Source organism: Ambystoma mexicanum, chromosome 4q (assembly GCF_040938575.1).
Source record: "Ambystoma mexicanum isolate Mex_15411 chromosome 4q, UKY_AmexF1_1, whole genome shotgun sequence".
Taxonomy (NCBI): Eukaryota; Metazoa; Chordata; class Amphibia; order Caudata; family Ambystomatidae; genus Ambystoma; species Ambystoma mexicanum.
In genome coordinates, this window is record NC_090928.1 from 754695505 (window position 1) to 754712099 (window position 16595).

General features: G+C 45.7%; 1 protein-coding gene across 1 annotated transcript in view; it reads right to left on the reverse strand.

Annotated features, from left to right (window-relative positions):
• The window catches only part of TASP1 (taspase 1), a 2293647-nt gene that overhangs the window by 1547063 nt on the left and 729989 nt on the right, over positions 1-16595 (reverse strand). Inside the window, exon 5 of the mRNA XM_069608337.1 lies at positions 8096-8216. Coding sequence (XP_069464438.1) covers positions 8096-8216 — 121 coding nt within the window. The remainder of the gene's footprint in view (positions 1-8095; positions 8217-16595) is intronic.

Here is a 16595-nt window from a genome sequence, read left to right on the forward strand (position 1 = left end):
CGCTGTCCGGCTTCTGAGCCACCTCCACACAAGGCCCTCTGGGACCAGCATTCACTCTCCCAACGAGAGATACAAGTTTAACCCGGGGATCACGCCGGGCCCCTCCACCAAAGCACCCGGAAGAATATACGGCCCACTGACTAGGGCAGGATTGCAACTGGGCATCGGGATCACCATAAGCCCCCTGGCCTTGCATCATATATCCAACTCCTCAGACTTGCCGGAGTAGGAGTGCCTCGCCCAACCCGAAGAGAGTAGTGCCACAATGCTCTGGTGTTCGGGAGATGTGGAGCTGCCGAACCTGACACCCCCCACAGCACCAGTACGACCATAAGACTGCAAGTGCCTCCAGTCTTCATACAACGCGCACCGCCCAAGTAAGTGTGGGGCTCCCCTTCTCCCTCGATCCCGGCCATTACGCCAACCTCCGCGACTAAACACGCTGCTGACCCCAGGTGCAGATCTCCCGTCCCCCTGGGGCAGACCTTCCCTAAACACAGAGTGCGAGCAGGCCCAGCGACCCACAGGCAAAGCCCCACACAGGCCGAAGAGGGGAGCTGGGGGCCCGAGACATTACCGGCAGACCTCCGAGGGCCAGAAGAACACTCAGCCAGGGACAGCGGGGAAACCCCTAAGCAAGCCCCAGGCCGCACCCGGACTCCACACTTTGGAGGGGGCACCCACACTGAGCATCCTCCACGCTGTACCAGCAGTTCCCAGAGAACAGATAACAGCGAAGGTAGCGGGGCACCCAGACTGCCCACTGCTGACCAGGTCCAGCATCTAGGCCCAAGATAAGCCTGCCGCAATCCCCAAGCGCATCAGCACAACCGCCCAACAGGGAGAGCAGCCCAGCAACCTGTACCCAGCTACCCGGCAACCCCCCTTGCTCTAAAACATTGCGAACACCACCCCCCAGTCCCGGGACTCATCCGTTACAGAACCTGCTCCCAGGAGAAGAACCAAGCCCAAACGAGGGCAGCCAGCTGATCCCAAGGGCATTGACTGGCCCATTCCACCACCAAAGAGAAACGGCGGGAGAGGGGGACGGGTCAGAGGAGGAGGACCATCCATCGCAGCACAGAGCCCGGAACAAAGCATCACGCACCTACAAGGAGTTCTCAGCAGGGGCATGCCACTTACCATCAAAGCCTTGCCCACCAGGCGTATGTTCCTAGTACACAATGTCAAAAATAGGAATAAAGACTCTCAGGGGCCAACCAGAAATCCTAGGAAGACGCAAGAAGGACCACTAACAAAGATATGGGCCAACGAGACCGACCAACCCGGGGCGCTCCCCTTGACGGATTGGCCGGCAGATGCAAGGACAGATACAGAACTAGAGGGCCAGGACAGACGCAATCGGCTCTCAAACACCTCCTAGGTGAGATTGTGGACAAGCTCACCACAGCAAAACAGAAACAGAAACGCCCTGAGAGAGGACCTGACAGAAGGCCTACGAGAGATAAAGAGGGACGTCAACAAGATCGAGGAGAGAGTGGACACAAACGAGAGAGCGATACAAGAACTCACTGAGGATGCTAGGAAAGCAGATGCCCTGCTTGAAACCCTGGCAGCGGCCACCTACAACCTCGAACCACAGGCCGAGGACTTGGAGAACAGGTCCAGGAGATCGAACATCCAAGTCAAATGCCTCCCAGAGGCGACACAGGACCAGGATCTATAGCAAGTCCTCAAGTCGATCTTTGGAGACCTCCTAGCACTGGATATTGCTCTGCAGATTCAATTTGACAGAGTCCACAGGGTGGGGCCGCGATGACAGGAGCCAGGAGCGAGACCAATGGACGTACTGGCGGCCTTCCATAACTACTCCCTCAAAGAACGAGTCATGGCTAAGGCTAGAAAAGCAGATCAGATTATCTTTAATGGGGCAGAAATATTCCTCTACCAAGATCTAGCTCAGGCTACACTCATCAAAAGGAGGAAGATGGCCCCTGTCTTGGCATTCTTGAGATCAAGAGAAATCTGCTACAGGTGGGCCCATCCTTTCGGTCTGACCTTCGAGTGGTAAGGGAAGCAACAACAAATCACGAGCTGTGAGCAAGGTCTAGCTCTGCTGGGCAGCAACAACGACCCCCAACTACAAGTGACCCCCACCACCAACACACACAGTACCCAGAGGCCATGGCAGTGGTTCACAGTGAAAACTAAGAGAACCAAGAAGGGGGAATCCCAACCAAACCACAACGGTGACCTGATGGAAACAACCTCTGAGGCCCTGATCTGAAACCATTCTGTGCAAGATCATGGTCGCCTGCACAAAATTGCCTAGGGAGGGCGTATCTTAAGTTAAGTTGAGTTGAGTGATGTTAAGTTCAGTTTAAGTTAATTTGACTAGTGCTAAGTTAACAGCTAGCATATTCGAGCCAGTCAATGGCCAAGCGAGGCCCCGCAAGGGGGTTGGGGTGGTGGAATCTGGGTATGAGATCGAGTGATCTTGCATGGGGCAATTCTGGGAGTAACCTAGGGTTCGACTCTCAAGACAACAATTCGAGGGGGGCTGCGCGCCAGTTGAATCCACTCAGATGGGGGGAGGTGGTTGGGGGAGGAGGGTGAGCGCAGGGAGGAGGGGATACGGGTGGACCTGGTATTAAAGCAGGGAAGGCACCCAAGAAGTGGGGAAGAGGCGCAGGGGTGACCCCAAGGCCACACAGGGCAGCAAACACAGGATATGGTGCCCAAGGAAAAGGCAATGACTAGTAACGACAAGCTGAGGATTTTAACCCTAAACATCAACGGCCTTAACTCACTGATCAAAAGGAAAAAGATAGAGAGGTTTGTGAGAAGGGAACAACCTCACCTAGTAACTCTACAGGAAACACACATCCAGACCCGGGACAGAGAATAAAATTCTGGGGGTACTCAAGAATCATGTTAGCCACGCAACCCGTCAAGAAAGTGGGGGTTATTATTGCACTCAAGGACGGTCTAGATCTCAAAGTGACGGGATCGGATTTGGCCGAACAGGGGAGATACCTAGCGGTTGCTCTGGAGGGGAGGGGAGAGACTTACACCGTGGCAACACCGGTCAAGACGCTTACATCCAAAAAGCCCTGACCACATTCGAACACTTCATGAAGACACCCATCATACTAACTGGGGACCTTAACATGACCTGGGACCCTAACATAGACAGAAGTAGCGTCTCTCCAAGAACACAGGGACGCTCATCAGAGGCCCTCAGGGGGAAGGTGCATGACCGGACGTTAGTTTAAGGTGACAAAGAAGGCTACACCTTTTATTCGCATTCACATCGATCACACTCGAGAATAGACTACAACTGGGTCTCCAGATCGTTGCTGGGAAGAGTCATGAGTATAGGCATGGGTCCCATTGCAGTTTCGGATCATGCCCCAATAACCCTCACTCTAAAAAGGAACCAGTCAACGTCTACCCTGTGGATGTGGCGATACCCGACTCCTGTCTTTGAAGACGATACGCTTGTCCGGGAAGTGACTGAAGAAATTGAGGCCTTTTTCGAGACAAACGGAGCCGGGGATACTACCCCGCAGATCAGGTGGGACGCATTCAAAGCAACAATCAGCGGCAGAATTGTAGTGATAAAAGCCAGAAGGGATAGGGAATGGAATCTGGAGGAGGCCAGGCTAGAAGGAACGCTAGAGGACATAATGGCCAAGATGGGACCAGGGCAGACCCCAAGGATTAAAAGGGAATACAGGACAACACAAGCGCAGTTAGACCTAATACAGACAAGGGCGGCGGAACGGAACTTACTACGTCTTAAACAAAAATATTATATGAAAGCGAACAAATCAGATCGTCTGCTGGCCAGACAAATGAGGAGGGAGGAAACAGATAAAACAATCTTAAAAATAAAAATCCAAGATGGGAAAACGAGCACCTGCAATAAGGACATAGAGAGGGCGTTCATACAGTTCTATACAGACCTATAAAGCTTAGAAAATCCATCACCTACAACCCAAATAGCATACCAAAATCAGATAGAACTACCGAGAATAACGACAGAGGAGACGGAATACCTGGAAGGGGAGATAACTGGAGACGAAGTCCAGGCAGCAATCATATCTCTACCCATCCATAAATCCCCTGGACCAGATGGCTTTGTTGCTGAATTCTTTAAAACGTATAAAGAACTACTTGTTCTCTATCTTGTAGACCTATTCAATCATACTGGCAAAGACAGGGCCATCTCGAAACTCATGGAAGAGGCGAAAGTGATTCTCATTTTGAAAAAAGGCAAGGACCCCACCAAATGCGGTTCCTACCTTCCCATCGCTCTAATAGATGTCGACGCAAAGATCCACACAAAAATCTTGGTGTCCAGAATAGATCACTTTCTTCCCGAATTAATTCACGCCGACCAATCAGGCTTCATCAGGGGATGCCAGACTGGAGATAATGTCAGGAGAATAGCCCACCTGATTGAAAAGTCACACAAAAGAGGGATCCCGGCACTCCTACTGGAGATTGACGCTGAGAAAGCTTTCGACCGGGTGGTGTGGGGATTCCTCTTTGCAACCATGAGAAAGATGGGCTTTGGACCCAAATTCCTAAATAGGGAAAGAGCCAACTACAGGCAGCAGATCCTTTGGCTCTCCATCAACGGGTTAGTATCGGAATCTGTAGCAGTGACCCAAGGTACGAAGCAGGGGTGCCTCCTGTCCCCTATGCTGTACGCCCTACATCTCGAACCCTTCCTAACCACGGTGCTTGCAAACAAGGAAATAAAGGGAGTGCCTTTTGGATGGGTGTCACACAAAATAGCAGCATTTGCCAACGATATGCTTTTTTACGGTGTCCCATCAAGAGACTTCTCTTACTGCGATTGAGGGGGAGCTTAACCTGTTTAGGGAGGTCGCTGGTTTAAAAATAAATCCAGCCAAATCCGAAATTCTCAACCTCACCCTCACGAGAACAGCCGAGCGGGAACTCAAACTGTCCTCCCCCTACAGATGGGTGCAACATTCGATAACGTACCTAGGGATAAAATTGACTAAAACACTGGGGATGCTCTATGAAGCAAATTACCCACCCCTCCTGGAGAAGTTTAAATCTCAAATGGTAGACTGGGGCCCGTTAGTGATTACATGGATGGGATGGATAAACGCATTCAAAATGGTGGTGCTCCCACAACTACTATACCACTTCAAAGCACTTCCGATACACGTTCCACTAGTCTACTTCAGAGCCCCACACAAAATAACCACTAAATGTGTCTGGAATAATAAACTTCCGAGACTGGCCGCAAAACTAATGCTAGCCCCGCCTTCTAGGGGGGGAATAGGGGAACTAGACTTCAGAGCCTACTACATAGCAGCCCAGATAAGGGTGATTAGTGACTGGCAGAAGGACGACAGGGAAAAGATCTGGAGGCCCATGGATAGAGCAGTCGCCGGGGGGGATCTGGAGGCTAAACTATGGAAAACTAAGGCTGACATACCTGCACAGATGTACAGCAGCTCCATCACATCAACAGTGGGAGACGCATGGGACGACACGGTCAAGAGGGCGTACATTACCACGTTCCCCTCGCCGTACACACCACTCCTGGATAATCCACAATTTACACATACACACAAAAGACACGCATTTGATTCCTGGCAACAGGGGGGCTGCCTCAAGGTTAGAGATATGTTCGAGTGGGACCACGTTAAACAGTTTGATCAATGCAAAGTAGACTTTACCCTGAGTGAAAAGGAAAGGTACACATATGTCCAGCTGAGACACTGGCTTCTCCATCCATCCATGAAACAAGCAGGGGTTCGCCAGCTAACCCCATTCGAAAAGTATCTGAATAGGAACCATGGGGACAGCCGAGTAGTTGCGAACATATACAAACACTTAAAACTGGGCGAAGACCCACCTCCGAGGACATACGTAAAAAGATGGGAGACCTCCACAGGGTGCGCGATAGAGGAAACGGAGTGGACAAAACTGTGATATATCCCCAAATTGTCAAGATCCCTCCAGATTCGCTAAATCTGGCTTAAACTCATGTTCCAGTGGCACCTGACGCCAATTAGGCTCCACAAGATGTATCCGGGATCCTCTCAGATGTGCTGGAGGGAATGCGGTGGGGAGTGGGATCGTGGAGCCACATCTGGTGGGAATGCCCCAAGATAGATTAGTTCTGGGTGGGGATACAGGAAGCAATTGAGCAGGTCCCAGTGGTTAAAATCAAGGGAAACAAGGGCATCACAATGATAGGGCTAGACAGCAGTTTAGAACAACTCAAATTAAAGCCGGCCCGCAAACTCTATGCAATAATGAGGATGGCGGCGGCTTTAGTTCTGGCACGTAAATGGAAGTCCAGGGAACCTCCTCTGGACCATGAATGTAAAGCTGGACACTGTCTGAGTAAACGCATTCCCCAATAGCTATTTCAAGTGATTCAAATTGAAAAACCTGAAAGGAGTACACAAATTCAATGCAGAGCCTAATCCTTGTAAATATCTAAAAAATCATTAATGTTATAGAAGTAATGCAAGCGAAATGGCTTACTTTTGGGCTGTCCATGTATTTTCCAGTTTGGTAAGTGGGCCAAAACATATATTATGTACTTTGGTGAAAGGCTTACTCTCCTTTATTAGTAGAAGTATAGGTTTCCCTACAAAATGTAAAATTATTATAATCTAAAAAATAAAATCAAAAAAATAATCTATTAGTATTACCAGGGTATACAAATTGTCTTTTTAAATTGAGATGTAATAATTGTATGTATAAAACTGCTGCAAGTTGACATTTCTCTTTGTGATGCAGAGAATATCTGTCATTGGGCCACTGCATCTTAAACAGTATTTTCCAAATTATAGGATATGCCTGACAAAGGGTGTGTGTGTGTGTGGGGGGGGGGGGGGTGTTTGTGTGTGTGGTGTGTGTGGTGTGTGGGCTGTGTGGTGTGTGTGTGGTGTGTGGTGGGTGTGTGCTCAATGACAATGTTTCCATTCAGTTTGAGTTTTCTTGGTGTGACAGGTCAGAACTGCAGCAGGTAAAGCTGTGTTTCCAGGGGTGCTGCCTTGGAATGCAGACATGCCTGTAATGTTATTGTTTACTTGTTTGTGTCTGATTTGTGATTATGTTTCTAATCCGTGTACAACTCCCTCCAGAGACTCAATCACTCCATTGTATTAAGAAGCACTAAATTGCTGTGCCTTATAACTTTGAACAGTGGCATGTAAATACAAATTATAGGGAATGTATCTCTCCTACATTACATTATAGTGTTTTGCAACAGTGTGTTTTTGCTTACATGATACGTTACAAAGCTGTTGGGTGTTTATGGCATGCATCGCTTTTGTAAAAGCAGCTTTCAGATGTATTATAGTATAGTTTTATAGTGAAAAAGCTTTTACAAAGTAGAACAATTTCAAAGTTAGGTTTACCAGGTTTATTCTCACACCATGAGACCTGCCACCTCCAACGTGTTGTGATTTTGCAATCGCAACCAACAGTAACACAAAAATATGCCTTTTTATATGCAATATTTTCCCGTTTTTTTAATAAAGTGAAACTGGCAATTTCAAAATCCACCATTTAAAAGTGAAATCTGTGTTCTTTGTGTGGTAAAACTATGAAAATGGATGGAAAATGAGAAAGCAGTTGGAAAAAAAAGTGAATGGAGACTGAATCGTATATTAACGGGAGACTGCTGAGTGCAGCTGGAGAGCGGGTGAAAACACACACATGGTGGGGACACACAAGAGATAGTAGACCAGAGGGTGAGAAGAGAGTGCAGATGGGAGAGAGAGCACAACTGAAGGAAAAAGAATATTGGGGGAGAGTATTGGGGCCTCTGGGGAAAGTCTGAAGTGTGTTATTGCTGAAAAAGGGATAAGAGTACCCGTTACTACGATTAAGTCAATGCATTTTGTGTGATGAAAAATATAGGTTTGGCATGAAAAAGTACAGCATTTTTTTAGCAATTCAATTTTGTCCTGTTTTTGAACTGTGTTCTAGCAAGACAAAATGTGCAGAAAGAGAGCTCATTCACAACAGATCAGGGAAGACTTATTCTAATTTCATTCATGTGTCAAGGCAACTGAATGCAAGGGACAAAGTCACTGGTAATTGTCCCAATTCATAAATAACATACCACTCAGAGCCCCGACGGCTCCGAAGTTCAAGGAATTTCCATCCATGATGCTTGCATCACATTCTATCCCACCCAGAAGGTTCAGGTTGGATCCCATTCCTGCATTTGTGAAAGGAGAGTCCTGAAAACAGTAGAGGAAAACAGAGCATTAGAAAATCATGCTATAAAAACGGATACAACACCCTACTTCAGAATTATTTCCCCATATTCAGTCTATTTTGTGCACCAGTGCTATGAAAGTAGTAATTTCAAACTAGGGGGAGTGACTTAGAATATGTCTTATTTAGTAGATGTCAGACTTGTGAGAGGTGTAAAACTACTGAAGTGTGGGATATGGTATTCGCTATCAAACTCAATACAAACCTATGTGGTGGCGTAGCCTCATGTCGTTTTCCTGTTTTACCAGGTCTGTCCAGGTAAACCCAATCATCCATCTATCATCAACTATTCACAATCAATTCCTCAATGTAAATCTAATTACATAGACTAACCAATAATGACAAATGTATATATAGAGCTGCTTTAATAATCATATAAAAAATATGAGCAATTACAAAGTATTGATATAAAAAAAAGAAGTGTATCAAAAATAACAGTTAGGCTATGTCTCATATAATTTCTTCAAAAGACTAGAACCATTGGCTAGCACCATGCATCAGTCATGCCACACATTACCTTAATATACATTTGAACTGGTCATATATACCCTTGCTTCCAAACCATAGCTAAAATGCATTCTATTTCATATCTCTGATGCAGACACTAAACATTTATTGATTTCAAAATGTACAAAACAGTCATGTGTCTGAATTCCTGGTTACGTTACAGCAGCCATCATCTAAGACATTTAATTGAAAATCTGCCGTTTAGTCAAATTCTTAAACTTAAATGTAATAGTACTCTGAAAAAGGACAAAGAAGCAGCAAATGGATCAATTAAAAAGCTGGTACTACAGGGCAATACATAAAAATCGTTAAAAGAAATATAGCAAGAAGAGCATGGAATAACTGCAACCAAGAAAAAACAAGATAATCAAATAGTTTGTGCATGTACATTTTTTAGTTTTAACATATTTATTGAGTTAAACGTCACATTATACAAATTCCATGGGGCATAAAAACAGTATACATAGACATCCATCTAATACTCCGACATACATAATTTGGGTCCAAAATGAAACATTCATCCATAGTATAATTTAGCATAACTTAATTTCCACCCTTTATAAAGTTAGCATTCATAAGCACCATAATATTTCATCACATTGAAAATTGAAGCAGATCCAACACCTCAACAGGAAACATAACTAATATCATATAGCATCTACAACGTTATAAAGCTATCCAGACATGACCTTTATAGGTTTACCACACAATATGCACTTCACCTTAACCTCCTTTAATCACATAGTAATTAATCATATATCAACCATACTTGTTCCCTCTTATTTTTAATTATCCCTTGCCTTTCAGCAATTGCTATTCGAGTTAGTTAACCTCACCATTGTCTAATGGAGGGGCTAAATTCTGAGTTCCATACACTTAAAATAGTTTGCAATACCAATATCAGCAGGAATGCACAACATGATTTTCCACAGACTGAATATTCATTAGAGGTACATGCTCCCCAAATAGCCAGAATGTGGGTGTATTCGGTGGGATAAATTGACATAGATCTCATCATATTTTCCATTTTTTCACCCATGGATTCTTTACCCTAGGGCAGAACCAGACCATGTGGATGCTGAATCTTTGGCATCCATGCCAACACAGCCCGAATCCCTGAGTCCATTCCTGAATAACGTATGCGGGGTACAATATACTGCATGTAATGATTTAAATTGTATTCCACTTAATCTTAATTATAAAGACACATCTGGAATCTAATCCCACAGGGCAGTAAACTCTGTTTTATGAATTTGGCCATGTAAATCCCGAGACCAGGCCTGGGCCAGAGATTTTGCTCCAGCAGTGTTTTCTGGTATTAGAAGGTAGATTGGCTTAATTCACTAATGCTCTGTATCAGGGTCTCTTACTATCACTTCTCAACATGTTAGGTAATGATTAAAAGTAAACAGGTCAACTATTTTCTGCAATTCCTTATGTAAGCCACTATAAAATAGGCAGTCTGCTATCTTCAACATGCCCTTATTGCTTAATACCTCAAACCCTTTGACATCCCCTCCATGGTACAAATCGTTCAGGGAGATATTATTTATATCACTATTAGTTGAGTCACAAATGTCTTGTCTCCCTGTGAGGTGTATAGCCATGACCTCCCAGTCAGATCAAGAGTCTTTTGATTAAATGGTATTTCACAGTGTAAAGGGATTTCCTGTCAGCAGGCAAAAAGTTGCAAGCTACTAGCCAGCCATAAAAAAGTAACTTGCCAACTCAAATCTATACGTACACACAGCACACCATTTCTTACTCGCCAGGAGTCAAATGTCACCAGCCAACGGCTAGTGGCGAGTGCACATTTTGCTCCGTTTCCCTCTATACTTTTAATGTATAAGCAAGTGTCTAATTCATCTTCAAAGTATTGTGGAATCTGATTCCAGGGTATATGAATAACACTGGTGGGAAGCTGCATGGGTGAACTCGGTGTCCATTTTTTTCCAATTCGTAAAATCATCTGGATTTACCAATCTTTTAACTATACACAATGGTGCTGCCTTTTATAGGATCTCCAATCCAGAAATTCAAGGCCCCCGTTATAGTTAGTAGCTTTTTAACCTAGCTTTTTTCTCCATATAAATTTTGAGAAGCATCTATCGATTTCACAAAATATAGTTGTAGTTTTTTTATAGGGAGCATTTGAGATAAGAGATTCAGCATTACCTCTTGTTTGAGGGCACTCATTCTGCCTGTAAACAAAAATGGTTGTACATCTCATCTTCAGGTCTGCGTTCATTTGTCATTTCGGTTGATTATACTTACAGGATACAGTTTCTTTATGTTTGCTTGGATCCAGACTCCTAGATGTTTAAACTTTACTTCCTGAATTATAAATTGGTCACTTCAATGCAGTGGCTATGTCTGCTACTCCCAGTGGGGCCAGTTATGATTTGTCTTTATTTATCTTGTATCCTGAAGCCATACCATATTGATAAGATTTTCTAGTACCGATATGGTTCGCTGTGGTAGTGAGAGATACAATAAGACATTATTAGCCTACAGCGAGATTCTATGTTCAATTGGGCCTGCTTTATGCCTTTGTATAATGCGGATTATCTCAAGCACCCAGTCAATAGTTCGATTGTCAGTATACAGAGCATCGGAGACAGAGGGCATCCCTCCTGTGCCTGGGATTAATCTGGGAATAATCTAAATTGGTGCAAGGATATGCCATTATTGTTAAGTGAAACATATAATGCTTTTATCCAGATAAGGACATTTCCGGTTATGTACATTTTTCTATTTTACAAAAGATAAAGTCCCACTGGACTCTATCAAATCCCTTTTTGGCACTGAGTGAATTAATTACACATTCTCGGGGTGTGTTTGGCCGGCTAAGCATGAGGCTTCTTCCCCGTGGAGCTCAGAGATCCAGTCTGATCGCGACTCCTGTGTCCCTTAAATGGAGAGAAGATGGAATTTCCCCCCACTGCCCTGTGTGACGGCATCAAGAAGCAGACACAGACAAATGAACACCATTCCTTGGGATCTTCAATGTTCCAAAACATAAAGTTCAGTTCCTCAATTGCAGTTCACACAGATGTCCTTCCATTATAGTTATTCAGTCCCAACAATCACAAAGTGGCTTTTCCCTAGGTGGATGTGATCGGTCTAGCGCAGGTGTCGAACCACACAGTCCACCCATTACAGGTCACACAACCAACACATCTTACTTGAATCTGTTTCATAATTACCTTGCCACAGTTTCAGCTTCACCATAAGACTTGACAATTTCCTTTCAAGTACTCTAGAAGCTTGATTCATGACTTGTTTGCTTTTCAGTCACTTGTTCAACAACTTTCACTTGTAAACCAATATAGGCTTCCCAGTAAACTATCCTTCTAGGAAACCCAATTATTGTCACAGCTCTTTTGCACAATTTCTCATAAGATTCCCAGTACAATCTCCTGCAAGACAACGTATTCACTGTGTCTCGTCTCAATAATCACACCTGCCGTCTTTCTCCCAGGTTCATTTAGATTGTTACCAGTTTCTTGTTTTTTTTCTATTATTGGTACTTGGCAATGCTTGATTATTCAACTTGTGACAATGCTTGCTTAGTCACTCCTTTGGTTATAGGGACTTATTCAATTCTTGGCAATACTTGCGGTTTCAACTCTTAATTATGCGTACTTCCATGGTTTATGTATTCATTACAATTTCATCTTGGGATTCGCTTATCTTCAATTTATACAAAAGTTAAAAGTATTTTCCACTATGCCACCCAGCCACTGTGACTGTGGCCCCCTTTTCACGCAGGCATACTCACTGGTCTTGTCACAGTCGCATTTCTGCTTCCTGTGGCTTTCCGGAGGCTCTTCTCCACTTGCGGTCAATTCACGCTGGTTCCCTCGGGCGGACGGCTTCCCTGCTTCCCCACTGCTTTCATCGGTAGTCTGCAGTCAGCGGCCCTGCACCTGTGAGCGTTAGGGAGTCATTCCGACGCTCCCGGTACCTTCGCTCTGTACCGCACTGCTTCCTCAACTCCGCCTCAGACGGCTAATGAGCCCCTCTCGTGGAAGATGCCTTCTTCCTGCCACAACATCTGCACTGGAACTCTCCTTTATGCGCTGCGTTGGGCTTCTACCTGTGCTTCTCCCCGGCTTCTCTGCTTTTCTCTCATTTGAGCCATTTTTCAATTTCCTGGTTCCATAGTAACAAGGCCAACAATTAGACAGCTCATGTTTCTTCAGCCAGTCTGTCCTCTGCGTAAATTGGGGCCTCCTCATCCCAGTACCTAAGTGGTCTTCGTGTGAGTTCTAATTTACAAAGAGAGAATTTATGTCTCTGTGGTGTCTCTTCCTCACCCCAGTAACTGCCTGATATTCACTGGAAGATGATTGATAGCAACATATAAAGGCCTGGGGAATGTTGGGTTCACTACAAAAGGGAAATGGGGGATACCGTGTCTCACCAAGGGTGCCTCATCCCCACTCCCCAAGTCTCCTCCACCTAGGTTATCCTCCCTCGCATATCCACCCCCAGGGTCAGGATCTGAAAGGGACGGCCTTTACCTGGCCCCCTGGCAGGAGGATATTTTTGGGAAAGAAGCGAGGATGCCCTCAGATTCCTCACACCTACCACGAATTACCCCGGCACTATGAGCCTTTTGCTCCGAGTGCTTTTGTGGCTCCTTCTTTTACTATGAGGAGGATGAAACAGCCGACCAAGATGGCGCCTGTGTGCAGGATGGACGGGAGCAGAGCTCTCTGATGGGCGTTCAGTAATGACAGCACTGGCCTGAAGGGAATCGGTCAGTGTTGGCTCCCGAGTAGATGGAGACACATTCTACTTGGGATGGACGGAGGAGCACCGAGAGCCATGTGTCGCCTGCTGCAGGGTCGCAGAGAAGTGCACCACAGGGAATTGGGCACGGTGGAGAATAGGAGATGTCTGCAGAGGTAAGCCCCTCAAGGCCTCTATAAGGAAGAGTTCGGAGGTAGAGTCACAGTGCCTTACTGCACGGAAGATTGAGGATTAAGTAGAGTTTATCCTCTATTTGCGCAGTGGGAAGAATATCCCAGCGGAAGCCCGGTAGAACATACAAAAAAGGACATCCAAGGGCGTGTGAGAAGTCTGCATGGAATTTATTGGTTGATTCACTCTTGAATATTAAAACAAGAAGCTTAACAGGGCAAGGAGTGGGCATCAGGTGGGGATACTCAAGCAAGTAAAAGACGAGGTTTATCTACAAGGGGTTGTGGAGAATCTTGCGGATCCCCCACTAAAACCGTGCCTAGAGTATCCTCTCATGTGGCCAGGAATGGGCAGACACTTCCTGATCCAAATCCTGGGGGTGGTGTGCTGCGAAAGGATCACCTGGGTGGAGACCAGGTCCAGAGAGGTGGGGAGATTTCACAGGGTGAGACATGGTATGGTTTCTTGGACAGTAGTAAGATCATCCCCAGAGAGGTCATAGCATCTTGTCATTCAGATGAAGGTCAGTCTAGGGTTAAAAACAAACAGGTAAAATCTGGGACAAAAATGTCTAAAGATGTTAACTTTCCAGAACCATTCTTTTATACCACTAAAATTCCATTTCCTCCACAATATCAAAGGTATTCCAACAGGAACAGTGAACACGTGACCTTTCCTACCCCTTTTGTCTCTCAAAGGTAAACCTTATAATTCCTCTCTTAATAATATCTGGGGAAGAAAATCCATCTTAACATCTTTTAAAGAATGAGAGAAATCGAATGTTCCCAAAATAAACTACATGTCCCAGAATCCTCCAGGGACTGTGAAGAAGAGGAGGGCAAAAGAGGCAGGAGTCCAAGTCAGGCAGGAAAGCTTAATGGCTCTGGACATGGTCAGGCAATTAGTCCTAAGGGCCTGTACCTGAACCCAATTAGCCCACCTGAGGGGCATAAAAGGCTGCAGCAGGTAGGAGCAGTAGAAAGAAGCGGGAGCAGGAGCTGGGAGGTTGGCAGTAGCAGAAGAAATAGAGCATGAAACTGGCAGTTCACAAGGAAGTGTGACCACTGTGAGAAACCTGAAGGTGTCTCACTGTCTGAATACTGGGGATAGCTTGCTCAGGTGGCCAGGGCATGACCAGCACCCTTGGATCTAGACTCTAGCGGTGGACAAGTGTGGGAGGATCACCTTAGGGAGGAGCACTGGGGAAATGGGGGTGAGACATCCAATGGCAAGATGCTGTATTTCCCCCCGTTAGACACTTCCTCCACCTTTAGAGGTTATTCTAAATCCTGTCCCGATAACCCTCCGCCCCCATAATTCCAACAAGTACCAACTCAGAAAGGAGGCGTGGAAGAACCAGAAGAAAGAAATTGCAATTACCATTGTGTGTATTACAACTGCAGGACTATCTCCCTGTCTCAGATATGTCCCTACCCGACATTCCCTCAGTTGAAATAGAATGTTAACAAACCAGTTCCATTATGCCCCCATACCTTTCTGTAAAACCACACCAACACATGTATTTACTGTCACACACTCACCCTGTTTATTTGGACAAAACCCTACACAGTTTTTCCCTAATTAATCAGAACAACCACAACTCCCACAATCCATCCACAATGGCTTTCTCTACAAACACTGAGACGAGGAAGAGGGGAGCTGAAATAATGAAGATCTCTCACAACACCATTGAGGGACAGAAGAAAGACTATGTCATTCTAAGACTGGACTGTCCCGCTAATGAAGCCAGGCAAGGTCAGGTCAGGCCTCCTTTTCTAACAGCTCACACCTGACTCCACTTTAGACCAGGAAGTATAAAAGGCAGAGCAGGATAGCACACTTTGAGCAAGCTGGGGATGCTGGAATGTGTCAAGATGGCAGAGGAGGATCAATTGAGCTGCAGAGACCCTGAGAGACCTGGTGGAGGAGGGAACCACCACACTGGACCTTTGAATGCAGGAGAGGCTGCAGTGAGGGGAGAGACCTGTACTTCCAGAAGGCAAAAACAGAAGCAGCTGGGATCTCCTGGTGGTCCTGCTGGGTCCTCCCCTGGACCAAGCAGGCAAGCCCAGAGAGGCAGGCGATGAGGCCCTGACCTCAGGACACATCCCGTTTGAAGCTACTGCCGCTCCCAAAGCCCAAGGCTGCCGTTTTGGGGAGCTTTGAAGTAGGAGCAAAATACACTGAAATGCATTCTGTGACTGGAAGTCAAACACTGGTTTTTTTGGGAAAACTGAAGAAGGGTCCGCACCCGGAAGAGGGGGGACCTGAACTTTTAAAGCCCTGGGAAAGACCAGCTGCAAAGTTGTCCAGAGCCATATGGGTGCTCATTCGAAATACTCTGGCAGGTCCCCTTTTGTTGAAACTACGCATACCAAGAGGCCCTAGGAGAGGCCAGTGTAAAAAGTCAAAGTAGTCCTACAAGGGTCGAGCAAAACCCCTTGTACAATCGAAAGTCTTTGACATGCTGAAGAAACAAAGGGAATTGCGTTACTGGAGGCAAATATGAACCCGACTGAGGGATGCCTACGAATTAGGGTGACCAGTTACAACTCTGAGAACATTGTGTTAAAATAACTGCGTGACGCCTGGCTGGACGCTTTAAGGAAAGCCTGACTGGGGGCTGAGACTCCGGACTTAGGTAAGAAGTGAACCTAAGGGTCTACAGTGATTTTCTTATGAACTGTGGCAAGTGTGAACCCGACAGAAGGATGCCGAAAAAAAGCTAGGGGAAGGGAACCCTGCTTTCTGATGAGATAATAACATTGTGAACTGTGTTAGAAAGGCTATGTGAACCCGACAGAGGGATGCCAAGAGGAAAGCTAAGAGAAATTAATCCTGCATTGTGATAAAGCAAAGTGAACTGTGTTAAACTGGCAAATGTGAACCCAGCAGAGGGATGCCTG